Source organism: Lepus europaeus, chromosome 17 (assembly GCF_033115175.1).
Source record: "Lepus europaeus isolate LE1 chromosome 17, mLepTim1.pri, whole genome shotgun sequence".
NCBI classification, from domain to species: domain Eukaryota; kingdom Metazoa; phylum Chordata; class Mammalia; order Lagomorpha; family Leporidae; genus Lepus; species Lepus europaeus.
The window spans coordinates 60,967,714-60,986,037 of NC_084843.1; the positions used below are offsets into that span (position 1 = coordinate 60,967,714).

General features: G+C 44.4%; 1 protein-coding gene and 1 non-coding gene across 5 annotated transcripts in view; both read right to left on the bottom strand.

Moving 5' to 3' along the window:
- The window catches only part of ASCC1 (activating signal cointegrator 1 complex subunit 1), a 103,803-nt gene that overhangs the window by 11,795 nt on the left and 73,684 nt on the right, over nucleotides 1–18,324 (bottom strand). For 3 of the 4 annotated variants that reach the window (XM_062215348.1, XM_062215350.1, XM_062215349.1), the window contains exons 8-9: nucleotides 17,821–17,945; nucleotides 12,226–12,311 (exon numbers count right to left, since the gene is read on the bottom strand). In XM_062215348.1, coding sequence (XP_062071332.1) covers nucleotides 12,226–12,311; nucleotides 17,821–17,945 — 211 coding nt within the window. Of the gene's footprint in view, nucleotides 1–558; nucleotides 616–12,225; nucleotides 12,312–17,820; nucleotides 17,946–18,324 lie in introns of those variants that run through there. The other variant, XM_062215351.1, reaches the window with a different exon arrangement.
- LOC133776429 (small nucleolar RNA SNORA20) lies at nucleotides 11,572–11,701 on the bottom strand. The gene has a single exon (XR_009868377.1). It is a non-coding gene; the product is annotated as a small nucleolar RNA SNORA20 (small nucleolar RNA).

Consider the following 18,324-nt stretch of genomic DNA (forward strand, 5'->3'; position numbering starts at 1 on the left):
AGGCAGTGGAGGATGGCCCAAGTCCTTGGGCTCTGCACCTGCATGGGAGACCAGGAGAAGCACCTGGCTCTTGGCTTCGGATCAGCGCGATGCGCCGGCCGCAGCGGCCATTGGAGGGTGAACCAACGGCAAAAAGGAAGACCTTTCTCTCTGTCTCTCTCTCTCTCTCTCACTATCCACTCTGCCTGTCAAAAAAAAAAAAAAAAAGGCTGCCTACAGTGCCAAGACAAGGCATTCAGAAAAAGGACAAGGTGAAAGAGAAAACAAGGCCATGAGACTCCAGTCTACTTCTCCAGCACGGGGCCAGCATCGAGAAGTTACAGCACAAATCAGACGTCCCCAGGCAACATCAGGCAGCAGAAAGTGTACATGCACATAGCAGCTGTCTAAATAACGGCTGGGCGTGGAACAGCTTCTGGGTAGATGGGAGAGAGGCTGGAGCATGCTACTGACTTATTTTCAACCAAGTCATCTGATTAGACCACAAGACATGAAACAGCGCATCCTGTCGGCCTTAGTTCTGTCACTGCAGCTTGTCACATCCTGACCCACCTTATTCTGCTATCATCCCAGTCACTGCAAAGATGTGGGCCAAAAGTCAAACAGGCAAAAGGCCTGGAAGAGGAAACGGGTATCAGTCCCACGTACATCACAGGAGTGAGAACAGGCGTCAGTGTCCTAACCTGCAACTGAGAGAATAAACTGAATTGCAGAGTTCCAGTTGATTTGGTCCCTGAGTGTTTTCTCAATGAACTTGAATTTGTAATAATAATGTCCATATTTGAACATTAATTCTAAAATTGCTTCATCGCTGGGGTCACAGCTTCTTGGCATAGTGGCCTTCACTTCATTTCTCTTTGTACCAATGTCCTCTAACATTGGGAGTGACATTTAGACTCCGTCCCCACAAAGCATGTAGTTTCACTCGTTCTGGTCTCTAAACAGAAGGCTGCTTCAAATATGACAGCGCCTATCACCACCTCTGGGACCAGATTTGCATTCTGCTCCTGGTTTGTTTACGCTGTAGTGGAAAACACACATTGAAGTATATACTCACAAAGGGATATTACTCAGCCTTAATAAAGAATGAAATTCTGCCACCATGCTACAACACAGATGAACCTTGAACACATGCTGAGTGACATAGGCCAGACGCACAAAAAAAACCAAATACAATTCTACTTCTATGAGGTACCAAGAATAATCAAGGCCATACAGAAAGTACAATGGTGGTTACCAGGAGCTAGGCAAAGCAGGGACAGTGAGTTACAGTTTGATGTGCTCCCTATGTAAATCTGGGGAGATGGAAAAAGTCCATAAACAGATGGTGGTGATGGTTGTATAGCAAGGTCAATGTACTTAATGCCATGGAACTGCACACTTAACAATTGTTAAAATGGCTAAGTCTTCAGTGTATGTTACCACAATAAACAATGGACCCAAAATGAGCCATAATCCAACTCATTTCATCAATGAAGTACAGCTAAAATAATATGAATGGACCCCTAGAAATGAACACATAAGGGGCTGGCGTTGTAATGCAACAGGTTAAGCCAGCACCTGTGATGCCTGAATCCTATATGGATGCTGGTTTGCATCCCGGCTGCTCCATTCCCGATCCAGCTCCCTGCTAATGCCCTTGGGAAAGCAGCGGAGAATGGCCCAAGTACTTAGGGCTCTGTACCTAGATGGGAGACCCGGATGAAGCTCCTGGCTCCTGGCTTCAGCCTGGCCCAGCCCCAGCTGATGCAGCCATTTGCGGAGTGAACTCTGTCTCCTTCTCTCTCTGTGGCTCTGCCTTTCAAATAAGTAAATCAATCTTTAAAAAGAAAGAAATGAACACATAAAAGAAATGACTATTCCCTGATAAAAACAGCACCAAGGCCGACACCGTGGCTCAATAGGCTAATCCTCCCCCTAGCAGCGCCGGCACACTGGGTTCTAGTCCCGGTTAGGGCACCGGATTCTATCCCGGTTGCCCCTCTTCCAGGCCAGCTCTCTGCTATGGCCCGGGAAGGCAGTGGAGGATGGCCCAAGTCCTTGGGCCCTGCACCCGCATGGGAGACCAGGAGAAGCACCTGGCTCTTGCCTTCGGATCAGTGCGGTGCGCCGGCCGCAGCTCGCCGGCTGTGGCAGCCATTGGAGGGTGAACCAACGGCAAAGGAAGACCTTTCTCTCTGTCTCTCTCTCTTACTGTCCACTCTGCCTGTCAAAAATAAAAAATAAAAAAATAAAAAAAACAGCACCAAGGGCAGGCATTTGATCTAGCAGTTGAAATACCCACATCCATGTTGGAGTTCCAGGTCTAATGCCCACCTCTGGCTCCTGACTCCAGTTTCCTGCTAATGCATACCCTAGAAAGGTAGCAGCGATGGCTGAAGTTACTGGGTTCCTGCCACTCATGTGGAAGACCTGGATTGAGTTCCCAGCTCCCTGCTGTGAGCTGCCTAGTTGTTGTGGGCACGTAGGGAGTGAATCTCTTTCTCTCTCTCCCCCACCTCCTTCTCAAATAGATAAACATTTTCCAAAAGGCATCCCTTTTAAAGAGTTCATAGGATGGGGCCGGCACTGTGGCATAGCGGGTAAAGCCACCACCACCTGCAGTACCAGCATCCCATATAGGTGCTGGTTCGAGTCCCAGTTGCTCCACTTCCGATCCAGCTCTCTGAGATGGCCTGGAAAAGCAGGAGAAGATGACCCAAGTCCTTGGGCCCCTGCACCCAGTGGGAAGGGAAGAAGATCCTGGCTCCTGGCTTCAGATCGGTGCAGCTCGGGCAGTTTTGGCCAGTTGGAGAGTGAACCAGCAAACAGAAGACCTCTCTCTCTCTACCTCTCCTACTCTCTCTGTGTAACTCTTGACTTTCAAATAAATAACTAAATCTTAAAAAAAAAAAAAAAAGAGTTTATAGGGGTGAGAGAAATCAAGGGCCAAAGACAATTGAATATTCATTCTGCCTCCCATGACTGCACCAAACAAGCATTTAGCTTAGTAGGCATTCAATAAGCATTACCAAATATTTATCTTTCATTCTGTTAAGAAACTGAAATGTTTTTAAGAAAAGTAATGCTAACCTCTTAATTTTTTCAACTCTCCCTGACATTGCTAAACCATGCCCTATTTCTTGTTACTATGCTGGCTAGATCCTTCCAAACCCTCTCATCATTCTCTGCTTGAGCCAACTCAACACAGGCAAATATTCCAATATCACTGCAAGGAGGAACAGCCAATAGACACAAATTCAAAAGAGAGCGAAGAGAATAAAATATCACGAACAACAGACAGCAACGGTCCAGGGGAGGTGCATCTTCCCGGCATGGATTCTGGCTTCTGTCAAACCTCAGCCAACTGCTCATTTTAACAACGGCCTCTCCTCACTGACAGCCGTATCTTTGGGTACCCTTATCAGTGTTCTGAGACTTCACTTTTCAGGCAGTGTAACACATCAAAAACTTTCAAAAGAGGGCAAAGACTGAAAACATCACATATGAACAGCCAGCAACAGACTGAGGAAGGTACATCTTTCTAGAATGGATTCTGGCTTCTGTCAAAACTCAGCCAACTGCTCATTTTAACAATGGTCTCACCTCACTGACAGCCTATCCCTGGGTTCCCTCATTAGTCTTTTAAGATCTCACTTTCCAGGCAAAACAAATTCAGGAGAATCTTGGTAGAACACTGTCTGGATATGAATCTTCCTTCCCTTAAACCCCAAGAGCCTAAAATAAGAGGCTACATTTCAAAACACAAAACAAAACAAAACACCTCTGCCTTTCAAATACAAAAAAAAAAAGGCAGCTACAAAACCAAAGTGAAGTATTTCAAACTGCACATCCACCTTATTTATCAGATGCACCCAGTCACCTAGCAGGAATCTTTCCCCATAAAAGACAGTATGTTGTTTCTACAAATAAAAAAAATAAGGGGGGGGGAGCCCCTACCAATTTTCTGCAATCTCCCACTTTTATGAGTTTTGCTTTAATCATAAAGAATGGAAGTGGCACCGTATCTTACCACTAACACAGCAAAATGCCAGGGGCCGTGTTCAGGCAAGAGGTCCTGTCAAAATCCCCTGCCAAAACGTCACATGTTCTGATATTTGTGCTGACTGTGCAATTAGCACCACTTACTCCCAAGTTCAGTGTTTTTTATAGTTCAATATTTTTATTCATATATTTTGTAACAAGGCATTAAGTGAAATTGCCAAAGAAATCACTGTTCATGTTTCAAGTTAATTAGTGCATACCACAGAGGAGCACATAATTCGTTTGGGTTGTATTCTGAAATAAAAGGAAGTTCAATTGAGATTCAGGCTCATTATTATCCATAATCAGCAGAGGTTTGCTATGTGGAGTAACAAGACTGCAATCAATTTAACTGAGAAATGAACTTCAAAAATTAATGGAGGAATGTGCACATGAACTTTAGGTATATTTAATTTAGGGCTCCCTCTTCCTTAAGAAAATTCTTTTTTTTTTTTTTTTTTGGACAGGCAGAGTGGATAGTGAGAGAGAGACAGAGAGAAAGGGCTTCCTTTTTGCCGTTGGTTCACCCTCCAATGGCCACTGCGGTCGGTGCATCTCTCGCTGATCCGAAGCCAGGAGCCAGGTGTTTCTCCTGGTCTCCCATGCGGGTGCAGGGCCCAAGGACTTGGGCCATCCTCCACTGCCTTCCCGGGCCATAGCAGAGAGCTGGCCTGGAAGAAGGGCAACCGGGATAGAATCCGGCGCCCTGACCAGGACTAGAACCCGGTATGCTGGCGCCGCAAGGCAGAGGATTAGCCTGTTAAGCCACGGCGCCGGCCAAGAAAATTCATTTTCAAAAAGAAACATCTGCTAGAAAACAAAGAACCTGAGGGTCAGCGTTGTGGCACAGCAGGTAAAGCCACACCTGTGATGCTGGTATCCCATATGGGTGCCCATTTGAATCCCGGCTGCTCCACTTCCGATCCAGCTCTATGCTATGGCCTAGGAAAGCAGTAGAAGATGGCCCAAGTCTTTGGCCCCTGCTACCCACATGGGAGACATGGAAGAAGCTCCTGGCTCCTGGCTTCAGCCTGGCCAAGCCCCAGGCATTGCAGCCATTTGGGGAGTGAACCAGCAGATGGAAGACCCCTCTCTCTCTGTCTCTCTCTCTCTCTCTCAGTGCCTTTCACTCTCCCTCACTCTCTGTAACTCTTTCAAATAAATAAGTAAATCTTAAAAAAAAAAAAAAAAAAAAAAACAAGCACACAGAAATTCAACAGTACTGGCTGTGGTTAGCTGAATGTTTATGACATAATTAGTTTATCTTGAGGTGCTATCTCATGTGTGTGTCATATGTAATAATAAGGCAGAAATTGTGTTTAGTGAAATAAAAGATAAACTCTAACCTTTAGAACAGGGGCCAGTTTTTTACATAGTCAGACGGCCACACAGAGTCCATCACAACTATTCAGTTGCACTAAATGGTGTCTAAGCAAAAGAGCATTGCTATGTTTCCATGCAGTTTTATTTATTTGACTTTCATATCATTATCACAATTAAAAATATAAAAATCACTTATAGATTGAGGACCATTTAAAAGAACAGGTGACAGGCCCTCTTTCATCTTCAAATTATGCTCTGCTGACCCCTGTGCTAAGAGGTTATGACCTGGAGAATGGGGCAAACATGCCTCCTTAGGCAAACCTAGCATTCTACCAACGACGCACAATGGAACACCTCTTCCTTCCCCCGCTCCAAAATCTGATTTCTGTGGAAAACAATTTGAATCCCAAAAAGGTTCCTGAGTGCAAAACACAAACGCTAAGCACTGAGAGGTGCGTAAGAGGTCCCTGCACAGACGATGCAAGAGCTGAGAAAGGCAGAGCCCCACAGTCTGGGTGACGCCACTAAGGACGAGCTGATCTCTGCAATGGAATTTGAAGAATGGGTAGGATATGGACAGAGAAGACTGAAGTAAAAAAAAAAAAAAAAAATAGATAAAGACAAAACTTCATGAAGGAACAAATAGTAAGTTTAAGAAGTAGATTGAGAAGCTGGGAGAAAACCAGGAGAGCCAACTGCCCCTGAAGCAAGAGAAGAAAGGGCCTGAGAGAAAAGGACTTAACACTTCCCACATGGCTCCTGGGGAGAAGTAGAAGTGGGTCAAGGCATTGAACAAATAGGCTATCAGTGACTTTCACAGTGTTTTTGTGTCCAGAGAGAGAGGTGAGAGGCAGGTCAGAGGGAATCACTAAAGCACAGTGTGAAAGGGAGCACGGTGGGAAGGGCTGCTTCAGAGCACCTGGACTACAGAAAACGGGCTCTCCTTTCTTCACCAGAACAACAGCACAACACTCCAGTGCAAGATGCAGCGACCTTCTGAGTGACTTGGCCTAAGATGAAAGTTCTATCAGGATGCTGTTCCTCATGTCAACTACATCCTTACACCTTTTGAAACCAAATGGTCCATTCCCTGTGACAAAATCAACACTTAATAAAATCTACATCTATACTAAACATTTTTAACAAGGTACAAATAAGAATTCAATAAACTTTTCTGGAAGGTGTCTATTTTTGAAAAATACACAAACAACAAATGATGGTCAAGTACCTTATTCAGTTTCTAAAGTGCCAGTTTCTCTTTCATTGTTTCTTTCCAAAATTTCTTACTTTGACAGTTTTAGACTTACAGTGAAGTAACAACAATAGTAAAAAGAATTCCTGGATTCCTTTATTCTTTCATTTTTAATTTTCTTCGTGTTTTTATTTATTTTCTTTTTAAAAAGATTTATTTATTTATCTGAAAGGCAGGGAGACACACACACACACAGAGAAGGAGAGACAGAGAGAGAGCTTCTACATCTACTGGTTTACTACCCAGGTCTAAGCTAGCCCAAAGCCAGGACCCAAGAACTCCATCTGGGTCTTCCATATGGTACCAGGGCCCCAAACACTTGGGCCACCTTCCGCTGCCTCCCCAGGCACTTTTAGCAGGGAGCTGGACTGGAACTAGAGCAGCTGGGCCTCCACCCAGCCCTCCGAAATGGGAGCTAGGACCTCAACCATTAGGTCAAACATCCGCCCCTTTTCAAATAGTTTTGATCCACTGAATTTGCAGATGCACAGCCCAGAGAAAGGGAGGGCTGACTGTGCTTGGTTTAACACTGCCCATGCCTCCTTCTCTAAAGATTCTTAAATATGGCTTTTTGGCCAAAAAAGTAATTCCAGTAATTCACCAAGATGATAAACACAAAGGGAAAGAGAGGCACCTGATGCATATTCTCCAGGCCTTTTAGAAAACAGTTGACGGGGCCATCATCGTGGCTCACTTGGTTAACCCTCTGCCTGGATCCCATATGGGCACCGGATTCTGTCCCGGCTGCCCCTCTTCCAGTCCAGCTCTCTGCTGTGGCCCGGGAGGGCAGTGGAGGATGGCCCAAGTGCTTGGGCCCCTGCACGCGCACAGGAGACTAGGAGGAAGCACCTGGCTCCTGGCTTCGGATCGGTGTAGTTCCGGCTGTAGCAGCCATTTGGAGTGTGAACCAATGGAACGAAGACCTTTCTCTCTGTCTCTCTCTCTCACTGTCTAACTTTGTCAAATAAATAATTAAAAGAAAAGAAAACATGGAGTTGTTCCTTTGGCCACATACATGCACATCTACAAGAAAGATGATATTGAAGATATCAAGGGCATGGCTACTGCTCAAAAAGGAATGCCCATAAATGTTACCATGGCAACACCTGAAGACTCCACAGTGTTACCCAGCATGCTGTTGGCATCGTTGTAAACAAGTTAAAGGCAAGACTTTTGCCAAGAGAATTAATGTGTGTATTCTGCGTATTAAGCACTCTAAGGGCCAAGACAGCTTCTTGAGACATGTGAAGGAAAATGATCAGAAAAAGAAGGAAGCCAAAGAGAAAGGTTCCTGGGTTCAGCAAAGCACCAGCCTGCTCCACCCAGAAAAGCCCACTTCATCAGAACCTGTGGAAAGGAGCCGGAGCTGCTGGAACCCATTCCCTATAAATGTATGGCATAATAAGTGTATCAAAAGGGGGGCCCCTCTGGACTGAAAAAATGTGTTTTTTTTGTTTTGTTTTTTGTTTTTTTTGACAGGCAGAGTGGATAGTGAGAGAGAGAGACAGAGAGAAAGGTCTTCCTTTTTGCCGTTGGTTCACCCTCGAATGGCCACCGAGGTAGGCGCGCTGCGGCCGGCGCACCGCGCTGGTCCGATGGCAGGAGCCAGGTGCTTCTCCTGGTCTCCCATGGGGTGCAGGGCCCAAGCACTTGGGCCATCCTCCACTGCACACCCGGGCCACAGCAGAGAGCTGGCCTGGAAGAGGGGCAACCGGGACAGGATCGGTGCCCCGACCGGGACTAGAACCCGGTGTGCCGGCGCCGCAAGGCAGAGGATTAGCCTGTTAAGCCACGGCGCCGGCCAAATGTTTTGTTTTTTTTTAATTGAGTAGAAGTATGGTATCCTGTTTCTCAAAGAAATATGCAAATAAAAAGAAGATTCTTATATATGAAGTCAAAAAGGTACAAATTCATCTCTCATTTAGTTTGTATTTTCCAGAAATTTTTTAGGATCTAAGGAAGGGCACATTTGCCGTGTCCTTTGATTTTACACTTGATCTTAGCCAAAAGGCAGAGAAGCGACTGTGTCCTTTGACTTTAGACCCATGGTGTTTTCCAAGGTGTAAGCACCAATCACCTCTGGTGAGTACCACCTAAGGAGGTCCCAATGCCTCTTCTTCACCCCAGTGTAGGCTTTGCTTTTGAACAGTTCATATCGTATCCCTGTTCAATCTGCTGAGAGCACAGTCTGCAAACACTATCGCTGAAGGCTATTCCCTAGTCCCCCAGACTGCCATTGCTTCTGTCTCCAGAAGCTGAGAGCTAGCGACCATTCTAATCCAAAGTAACGAAGAGCCCATTATGTCCTGGAGGGGGACCTTCATGCCTGCAGGACTCTCCAAGTGCAAGTTTACCAGCGCCTGTGGCTGCATACAGAGCTCCTTTGAGGTGATTCTTAGTTAGAAATGGAAACCTTCCGAGGGAACACCATCCTTTTGGTTTGGCCTCTACCCTCTTCATTCACTACATCCCCCTCCCGAAGCTGTCAGCTGGGTACCAAAAAACCCCACCATAACGGAATATGTCTGTTCCTTTTCTGGTTTGATTAATACAGAGGAATGAGTCTTTGGCTGTCAGTTCTTCTGTCAAAGTCTTTCTTAGGGGAAGAGAAATCCTTATTTTTACTAGGAATAACCAGGCACTAGTCTATTATAGCTACAATGGCTCTCAAAAGAGTTGTACAAAAGAAAAATGTGGCTTCCACCTCCAAAAGTCATTAGAAATGTTTTTCTTATTAAGGCACTCAGAACACATAAGATTAGACCAAGCAAAAAGGACCAATTCTCTTTGTGGAGTAGAATAGCAATTGGCTGCTACTCATTAAATTCTTACAGCAATGAGCAATGACTTTCTCTCTCTCTCTCTCTCTTGTTTTTCTTTGAATAGTGGATGAAGTTGAGCTAGCTTTTTTTGGCCAAAGCTGCCTCCCATCACCAGCACTCCCGACCCTTGGCCTATGTAGCTGTTAATATGCTGCACACACATGCTCAGCTCCTTAACAACCAATGCGGTTTTAACCTTTCTGTTTACTCCAAGTCACTTCCTAGCTTGTTAGTGAAACTGATTTTTTTTTCTGAACACAATTTCATTTGGCATAAAAATTATATATATATATATATATATACACACACACACATGTATGTGTGTATATACATTCACTGTGTTTTTTTAAACAGTTATTTACTTGAAAGAAAGGAGAGAGAGAGATAAAGAGATCTTCCATCTGCTGGTTCACTTCCCAAATGCCTACCTGGGTCAGGACAAAACCAGGAGCCAGGAACTCCACATGGATGTCCTGTGTGGGCGGCAGGAACCCAAGTACTTGGGCCATCATCTGCTGCATCCCAGGCACGTTTGCCGAAAGATGGATTGGAAGCAAGGGTAGGACATGTTCCCAGGCACTCTGGTATGGGGATGTGGGCATCCAAACAACAGTTTAATCCATTGCACCACAATGTCTGTGCCAAATTTTGAGTGTTTTGTTCTGATTCAGATTCTGCTATGAACTAGCAGTACATGTGGCAAGTCACTTTAAGCACAGTGGACCTTGTGTCAGAGATTCGGGTATTAGACTAGAAGATCTCCAAGTACCTACTCTGATTAGGCAGGAAGCAGTAAGGGTACCAATGGTATAGCAAACCCCTTTTAACACTAGAGGGAGCCACATTCACGTGATCACTGGGGTGGATCAGATTTCAAGAAAAAGCATCTCTGAAGGGAAAAATGACATTCCAGCATGAGAAGAACTCAGTATCAAGTGCAGGATCCATGAAGTCCATACAGCCACCCAACAGGGGCTCTGCTGTCACCTTCCTTCACAGGCGTCAGGGTACCTCACACCTGACTGGCATCAACACACAGTCTGGGCTTTAATTTTCATTATGTGAGAATCACAATGGCTTTGGGCCATTTCTGAAGATTTCTTTCCCCATGTGGTCTTAATCAAATTAACAACAACAAAAGCAAAGTGATAGATTGGATTATTAGAGAATCTCCAAAGAAGACTGAAAAGGGGGAGAGAGACTCCCATCATACTGGAGCTGTAGCCTGGGAAAGTAACAGTGAAAGTACCCACAACTGAATTCATTTCAAGCGCACGGCTCAAATCCAGCGCTACTTTAAAAACAAGGAAACTCCTCAAAAAGAGGAAAGACAGCAAGGAGAGGAGGGAGCCGGCAATGCGGATGCTGGAATGCCTGCAAATGGCGTCCGTGTCCTGCTGGGCTCCGTGGTGAGAGGCCGCAGCTGCTGAAGAGTGATGTCATTAATTAGAGGCAATGGGGTCACCTTGGGCTTCTGGCAAGTGAGGGAACAGAGGATGGGGTAGGGGAGAGAAAGCAAGCGACATGTCTGAAGGTGAAGCTTGTTCTGACACTGTACACACTCTCCGGCTTCCACCTCTGAACAGCACCACATCCTTGAAAATGTCTGACCCTAGATATTACAGAGCAAGTGAAAGGGATCAAAAACCTCCTCACTGGCAACAACTCTGTTCCTCCTGGCCCAGGAGAACATTGGCAGGTTAACCCGACAGAGCGAGGTCACCGACATCACAGACGGAGTCTGTAGGAGAAAGAGAACTGAAATCCTGAGGAACCCTTTTATTTAAGGTCCACAGATGGACACTCAGAAAACAAGGCCTCAGCAGTCATAAATGGAGCACCTACTTGTTAGGACATGGGCTGTTCCTGAGTAAAAATAGATTGTAAGGCAACTTTAGGAAGTGACTTTGTGGGAGAAGGAAAAAAAATCTATTGGAATTTGACAAACAATTCTTTTTCACTTAGAAAATGTAAACTCAAACCTCCAGATACACAGTAAACCTTACCAGGTTAAAATCAACTTATTCCTATGGATCCAAGTAGTTGGATACCTAATCATTTCCAAAACCAGCAATTTCAAGTACTCTGGAAGTGCCAAAGTCTTAACTGAGCTAAGCTGATCTTACTTTAGAGCTTGTTTTTTTCCTCACACGATGTCTAGACCATGCAGGAGAGATGACACTGTCACTTCATCTCCGTTTACAACAGCCCAGTATTAGTTTATCCCATGCATAGAACTACTCATAGCATTGAGACACCACAGCAGCAAACAAATGGGAAGTCTTCTACAACATTAAAAAAAATGTTTTTTAGTAGCCCTTTCTTTTTTTTTAAAGATTTTATTTATTTATTTGAAAGGCAGAGTTACAGAGAGAGAGTGGGAGAGTGCGAGAGTGGGAGAGAGGGATCTTCGATCCACTCATTCACTCTCCAAATGGCCACAATGGCCAGAACTGGGATAATCCAAAGCCAGGAGCCAGGAGCCTCCTCCGGGTCTTCCATGTGGTTGCAGGGACCCGGGTACTTGGGCCATCTTCTACTACTTTCCCAGGTGTATTAGCAGGGAGCTGGATCAAAATGGAACAGCCAGGATTCAAACTGGCATCCATATGGGATGCGCCCCCACAGGCAGCAGCTTAACCTGGTACACCACAGCACCAGCCCCTTTATTAGGCCTTTCAATCAATGATTCTCATGAGAAGCACGAGAAAAATCTAGTCTACAGTTAATAGGAGAAAACTTGTTTACCTCCCTTACTTAGGACACATGCCCAAGGCCTTCTGATCCACTCTGCTTCATACTGACCTTCAAAATGTTTCGGCCATCAAATGATTCTCTTTCCTTGAAGATATATTTGCCGTCCGCTGTGTAGAGATTGTACCTGCCTTCAGCTGCAAACATTCCAAAGATAACGTTAGATGAGAAGTGTAGGTTATTTATCGTTTATATGCTCAGATTTCTGTAGGTACACAGGCGCAACCAGTTACACTGACATGTATTATCTGGAAAGTGGCACAGTGTGGAGGGGAATCATCCATCTATGAAGCAAGAGCCCTGGTTTATCATGCCAGCTCTGCCACCAACCCACTCAATACAGATTTATGCCACTCAGCTTCACCAAGGACCTTCTGTAGGTACTTGTTAATTATGTAACCAGCTGCATTCTTAGGCAGATTATGTCTCCTCCATGAACCTCAGTTCCTCTCTGACAAAGTTAAAGGTCAAGGCTAAGTGGTGTTCAAAGTTTCCTTACCATCTACAAACCCAGGAGAAACTCACTGTAATTTTAAATATGTAAAAGCACACCAAAGTTCACACACTGACTTCCAAGGCTGTTGGTAACCATGCTCTGGGCTAATTTAAGGACTCCCCCAAAATGAGAAAGAGATCTTTCAGATGCAATCACAGGTATCCTAACGACATTCTACACAGCGGATCCATGACCTCAGCCTAAACAAAGCTGAGCTCTAGCTTCAGGAGTTCATTTACTCTGCATATCCCAAATCCCAAAAGATGCCCTTAAAGGATAGCAGGAAAAAGAATATCAAAGGACAGGGAAACAGGAAACAAAAAGCAAAACCTCATCTCATGTCCTTTTCAAGTAAATTCAAAACAGGGAAGAGTATAAGGTAGAGAAAATCCAAACCATTTTCAAAAATCACTTAATTCTCACAACATTTTCTGAAATACTAACTTTTTCCTGCTCACTGACATACTATCAAAAAAAAAATCTGCAATCCATCTTGGAATATATTCCTTTACTTATATAGATATGGGAGAGCATGAGGTCAGAACAGTCAAAATAGATCCTATGTTCTAATAACTTCACCAATATAACACATTCTAGCTAGCCCACTGGAGTTATACATGGCTAACTATGGAACTATTTCTACAATGAGATGTATGTTTTCAAAGATCCCAATCCCAGGCATATTTCACAGTTAAAGAACTAAACTGATACCAAGTAAGTATCAATTAAAAACAGAAACTCGGGCCGGCACCACGGCTCAATAGGCTAATCCTCCGCCTGTGGCGCCGGCACTCCAGGTTCTAGTCCCGGTCGGGGTGCCAGATTCTGTCCCGGTTGCTCCTCCTCCAGTCCAGCTCTCTGCTGTGGCCCAGGAGGGCACTGGAGGATGGCCCAGGTGCTTGGGCCCTGCACCCGCATGGGAGACCAGGAGAAGCACCTGGTTCCTGGCTTCGGATCAGCGCGGTGCACCGGCCGCAGCGCACTAGCTGCAGCAGCCATTGGGCGGTGAACCAACAGAAAAAAGAAAGACCTTTCTCTCTGTCTCTCTCTCTCTCACTGTCCACTCTGCCTGTAAAAAAAAAAAAAAAAAAAGAAAAAAGAGGAACTCATATTTGCAGATGGAAATGTTTGATCACAGGTTTAAAATCTATAAGCATCATCAACCATGAGAGAAAAGCAAATCAAAAGCAAAACGATGTAATTTTACACCAAGAATGGCTGTAATAAAAAAATACATAATAACAAATATTAGCAAGGATGTGGAGAAACTGAGGTGCTCATAAATTACTAACAGATATGGAAAAATAGTACAACTACTCTGGCAGTTCCTCAAAAGATTAAATATAGAATTATCACTTGACCCAGTAATTCTACTCTAAGTATATCCTAAGTATATTTCAGTTTTTAACTAAAAACATGCTCCTACAAAAACTTGCCCATGATGTTCAGAGAAGCAGTATTTGTAACAACCAACCTGGCAACAACAGAAATATCCATTAACTGCTGCATGGATAAATAAAATACAGTGTATCTACTCAATGTAAAACTATCTGGCAATAAAAGGAATGAAGTACTGATACATGCCAAAACATGGATCAGCCCTGACAACACTATGCTAAGTTGAACAAGTCAATCACAAAAGATCACATATTGAATCATTATTCTACTTATATGACATGTCCACACAGGCAAATCTATAGACAAGAAAGCAGAATGGTGGTACCTAGGTCTGAAGGGTTAGGAGAAAATAGAGTATGAGGTTTCTTTCTGGGGTGCTGAAAAAGTTCTGAAATTTATTGTGGTGATGGCTGCACAATTCTTGACTACATTAAAAACCATTGAACTATGCATGTTACATGAATGAAATGGGAAGCACAGGACTTACAGCTCAACAAACCTTTTTCACACACACACACACACATTTAAATTTTCATTTAATTATTTGAGATCAAGGGAGACAGAGAGCCCCCATCTCCCAAGGACTTGGGCCATCTTCTACTGGTTTCACAGGCCATCAGCAGGGAACTGGATCGAAGTGGAGCAGCTGGGACTCAAACCAGCGACCATATGTGATGCCAGCACTGCAGGTAGCAGCTTTACTGGCTATGCCACAGCACCAGCCTTGCCTCCCTATCATAGCTTTAAAAATCTACAAGTAGCAGGAAGAGATTAACTAGACTGTAAACACACGTCACTTCTTGTATGAAGCTCTAGCGCTAACTAAATATAAATCTGTATCCACACAATTTAGAAGATAATGATTACAACATAACTGGGGGGCTGGCACTTCCAATCCAGCTCTCTGCTATGGCCTGGGAAGGCAGCAGAGGATGGCCCAAGTGCTTGGGCTCCTGCACCCATGTGGGAGACCCAGAAGAAGCTCCAGGATTCAGATCTTCCCAGCTCAAGCTGTTGCAGCCATCTGGGGAGTGAACCAGCAAATGGAAGACCCCTATCTCTCTCTGCCTCTGCCTCTCTGTGACTCTGCCTTTCAAGTAAATAAATAAATCTTTAAAAGAAAAACACAACATAACTGAGCTCCTTCTACATCAAGAAATTAGTAGGACATGATACAATTTGAGGAGCTCTGAAGAGATTAAGACAAATGCAAAATGTATTAAAGATGGCTATTAAATGTCTAATACAATACTGTCTGGACGTGCACTCTCCCAAACAGTAGCCATAGGTAGTTATTTAAATTTTAATTAGTTAAAAGTGAATGCAAATAAAAGTTCACTTGCATAGTCTCTAGCCACTTTCCAAGTGTTCAATAATCATAAGGGATAGTGGTACTATATCAGACATGACAGATATAGAATATTTCTATCCTTGAAAGTTCTATGAGATGGTGCTGTATGTCTTCTGAACCAAAGAATTTAGAGTTCTGAAATTCTGCCTTTGTGGAAAGATGTTAAAATGTACAATGTATCCCAGGGGATCCCAGTGTGTCTTCCAAAGTTAAAAACGACTATCCAGAATTTTAAAAATATGTATTAAATGGACTTCCAACTAATGATATTATCAACCTACAATGAGTTCACCAGGACAAAACCCCATTGTAAAATGAGAGGCATCTGTGCCACAAACCTGGTTAAGCATTTCCCTGGCCAAGCTGGGCTACAACACACAGGTACCCAAATATTCCACCCCTCTGCAGTACCATTGCCCAGATGAAAATCATGTGTTTCAGAGGAACACATTTGAAGCTCTGGATTCTATTAGCTATTCAAACCAGGGTCTACAGGCTCTGATGGAGTCATCTGAACCTCTGCTGACATCAGTGTTTTCAAAGGTAAAACAGTGATTTATTCAGAAAAATTTTAAATAAAATTCACTATAGCATTACAAAATACTTTCAGAACTAACAACTAGATAACTACATGTTTCATGGCCATACCATGGTTCTAACTAAATGATTTCCAGTTGGGCTCTTTGATATATATCTGAAAGAAATAAACAGACATGCCTTGACAAAAACAGACACGCCAACTGTCCCAAACTAAAAACCCACACAGAGTTAATGGGTTCAGGTCCTGATAGAGTCCTCGTCTAGTCTACACTTCCTGAAACCAAGATCAGCAACCTTAAAAAGGGAAAAAATAGTTGAATACAGGCTTTGGGTGCTGTCAGTTTTTAAAGGACAGGTCTTGGAAGGAAAAGTTGCCTATCATTTGAAGTGTGGCTCCTCGGCTCTCCACCCAGGAGACAGCAGCTTGAGACATCGCCCCATGCCAGCAGAGTACCTCATGTCACCCCATGTCAGCAGGAAGTACCTCCACCCGCAGTGCTGGCATCCTATATTGGCACTGGTTCAAGTCCAGCTGCTCTTCTTCCCATCCAGCTCTCTGCTATGGCCTGGGAAAGCAGCAGAAGATGGCCCAAGTGCTTGGGCTCCTGCACCTGCATTGGGGACCCAGAAGAAGCTTCTGGCTCCTGGGCTTTGGATCAGCCCTTCTCCAGCTGTTATGGCCATTTGGGGAGTGAACCAGCAGATAAAGACCTTTCTCTCTGTCTATCCCTCTGTCTGTAACTCTACCTCTCAAAATAAATAAATAAAATATTTAAAACAAAAAAAGTCACTAATGGGGCTGGCACTGTGGCAAGGTTAAGTCACCACCTACAATACTAGCATACCAAATGAGCACCAGTACAAATCCCAGCTGCTCTGCTTCCAATCAACCTCCCTCTAATCCATCTCCCTGTGCTAATGCATCAGGAAAGGAGAAGATGGCCTGAGTACTTGGGTCCCTGCCTCCCACGTGGGAGATCCAGATGATATTCCTGACTCCTGGCTTTGGCATGGCCCAGCTCTGGCCATTGCGGCCATTTGGGGAGTAAACCAGGGGATGGAAGACCTCTCTCTCCCTCTCTCTCTCTGCCTTTCAGATAAAATAAACCTTTAAAAAAAAAAAAGGCACTGAGATTACTAGAGGGTGAGAAAAGACAGAGAGGAAGCTGGGTAATAGATACCGAGATACAGTGAGACAGGAGGAGTTAGCTGCAGTGTTCCGCAGCACAGGGGGTGACCAGGCACACTGTAACCTATTACATGTTTTATGAACAAGCAGAAGAGAGGGGCATGAGCGCTGCAAACATAAAGTACTAACAGTAAGAAGGAAACATGAACTACTCTTGACTTGATCAGTACACACTACATACACTTATTGAAACATCACACTGCATTATGGAAGTAAGTACAATTATTGTGTTAATCAGTTGTTTTTAAAGATGCTTAAAGAGATAGAAATACCAACTACTCTAATTTGATCAACACTCATCACATATCAAATGACCACACTATCCTTCATAAATATGTACAACTAAATAGGAAAAATAATTCTCTTAAAGTCACTGAGAATTGCACAGGATATACTTCAGCTAAAAAAATTATTCACAGTTCATCTAAAATTTACCTGGGCATCCAGTAGTTTTATCCAGCAAATCTGGCAATGCTGTGTATAACAAAAATGAGAGCTCTGGAAGCCACAGTCCCGTGAGAGAGGTGCCCCTGCCCACATCTACTGTGCCCATCAAAACTCACTAATCTAAAGCAGATACACTGGAGATCGTCTGACTGCTGCTCTGCTAACCGCAGGTACCTAAGACCTTGCTGATCATGACTGTGCTCCCGTTCTGTATGCAAGACTTACCACTGGGGTCTTTCCTGAAGAGCGTGTTCATGACTGTGGCATGCAGTTTCACACTATTCCATTCTTTCACGATGAGTCCAGATGCCTGAAAACGTTCCAGCACTCGATCAACTAACTCCTGCAGCCTGGGGAGATTGAAGGAAGGAGAGCAGAACTCTTAGCAAAAACTCCTGAACCACTGGCTACTAACAGTGCCTACTGAGGTCTGCTCTGTACCAGTCACTGTACAAAGTTCTACACCAAGAGGAAGAGAGAGGCCGGTGCTGTGGCATAGCGAGTAAGGCCACCACCTGTAGTGCCGGCATCCCATATGGGCGCCAGTTCAAATCCCGGCTGCTCCATTTCCATTCCAGCTCTCTACCATGGCCTGAGAAAGCAGTGAAGGATGGCCCAGTCCTTGGGCCCCTGCACCCACATGGGAGACCCAGAGGAAGCTCCTGGCTCCTGTCTTCAGATTGGCACAGCTCCAGCCATTGTGGCCATGTGGGGAGTGAAACAGCAGAT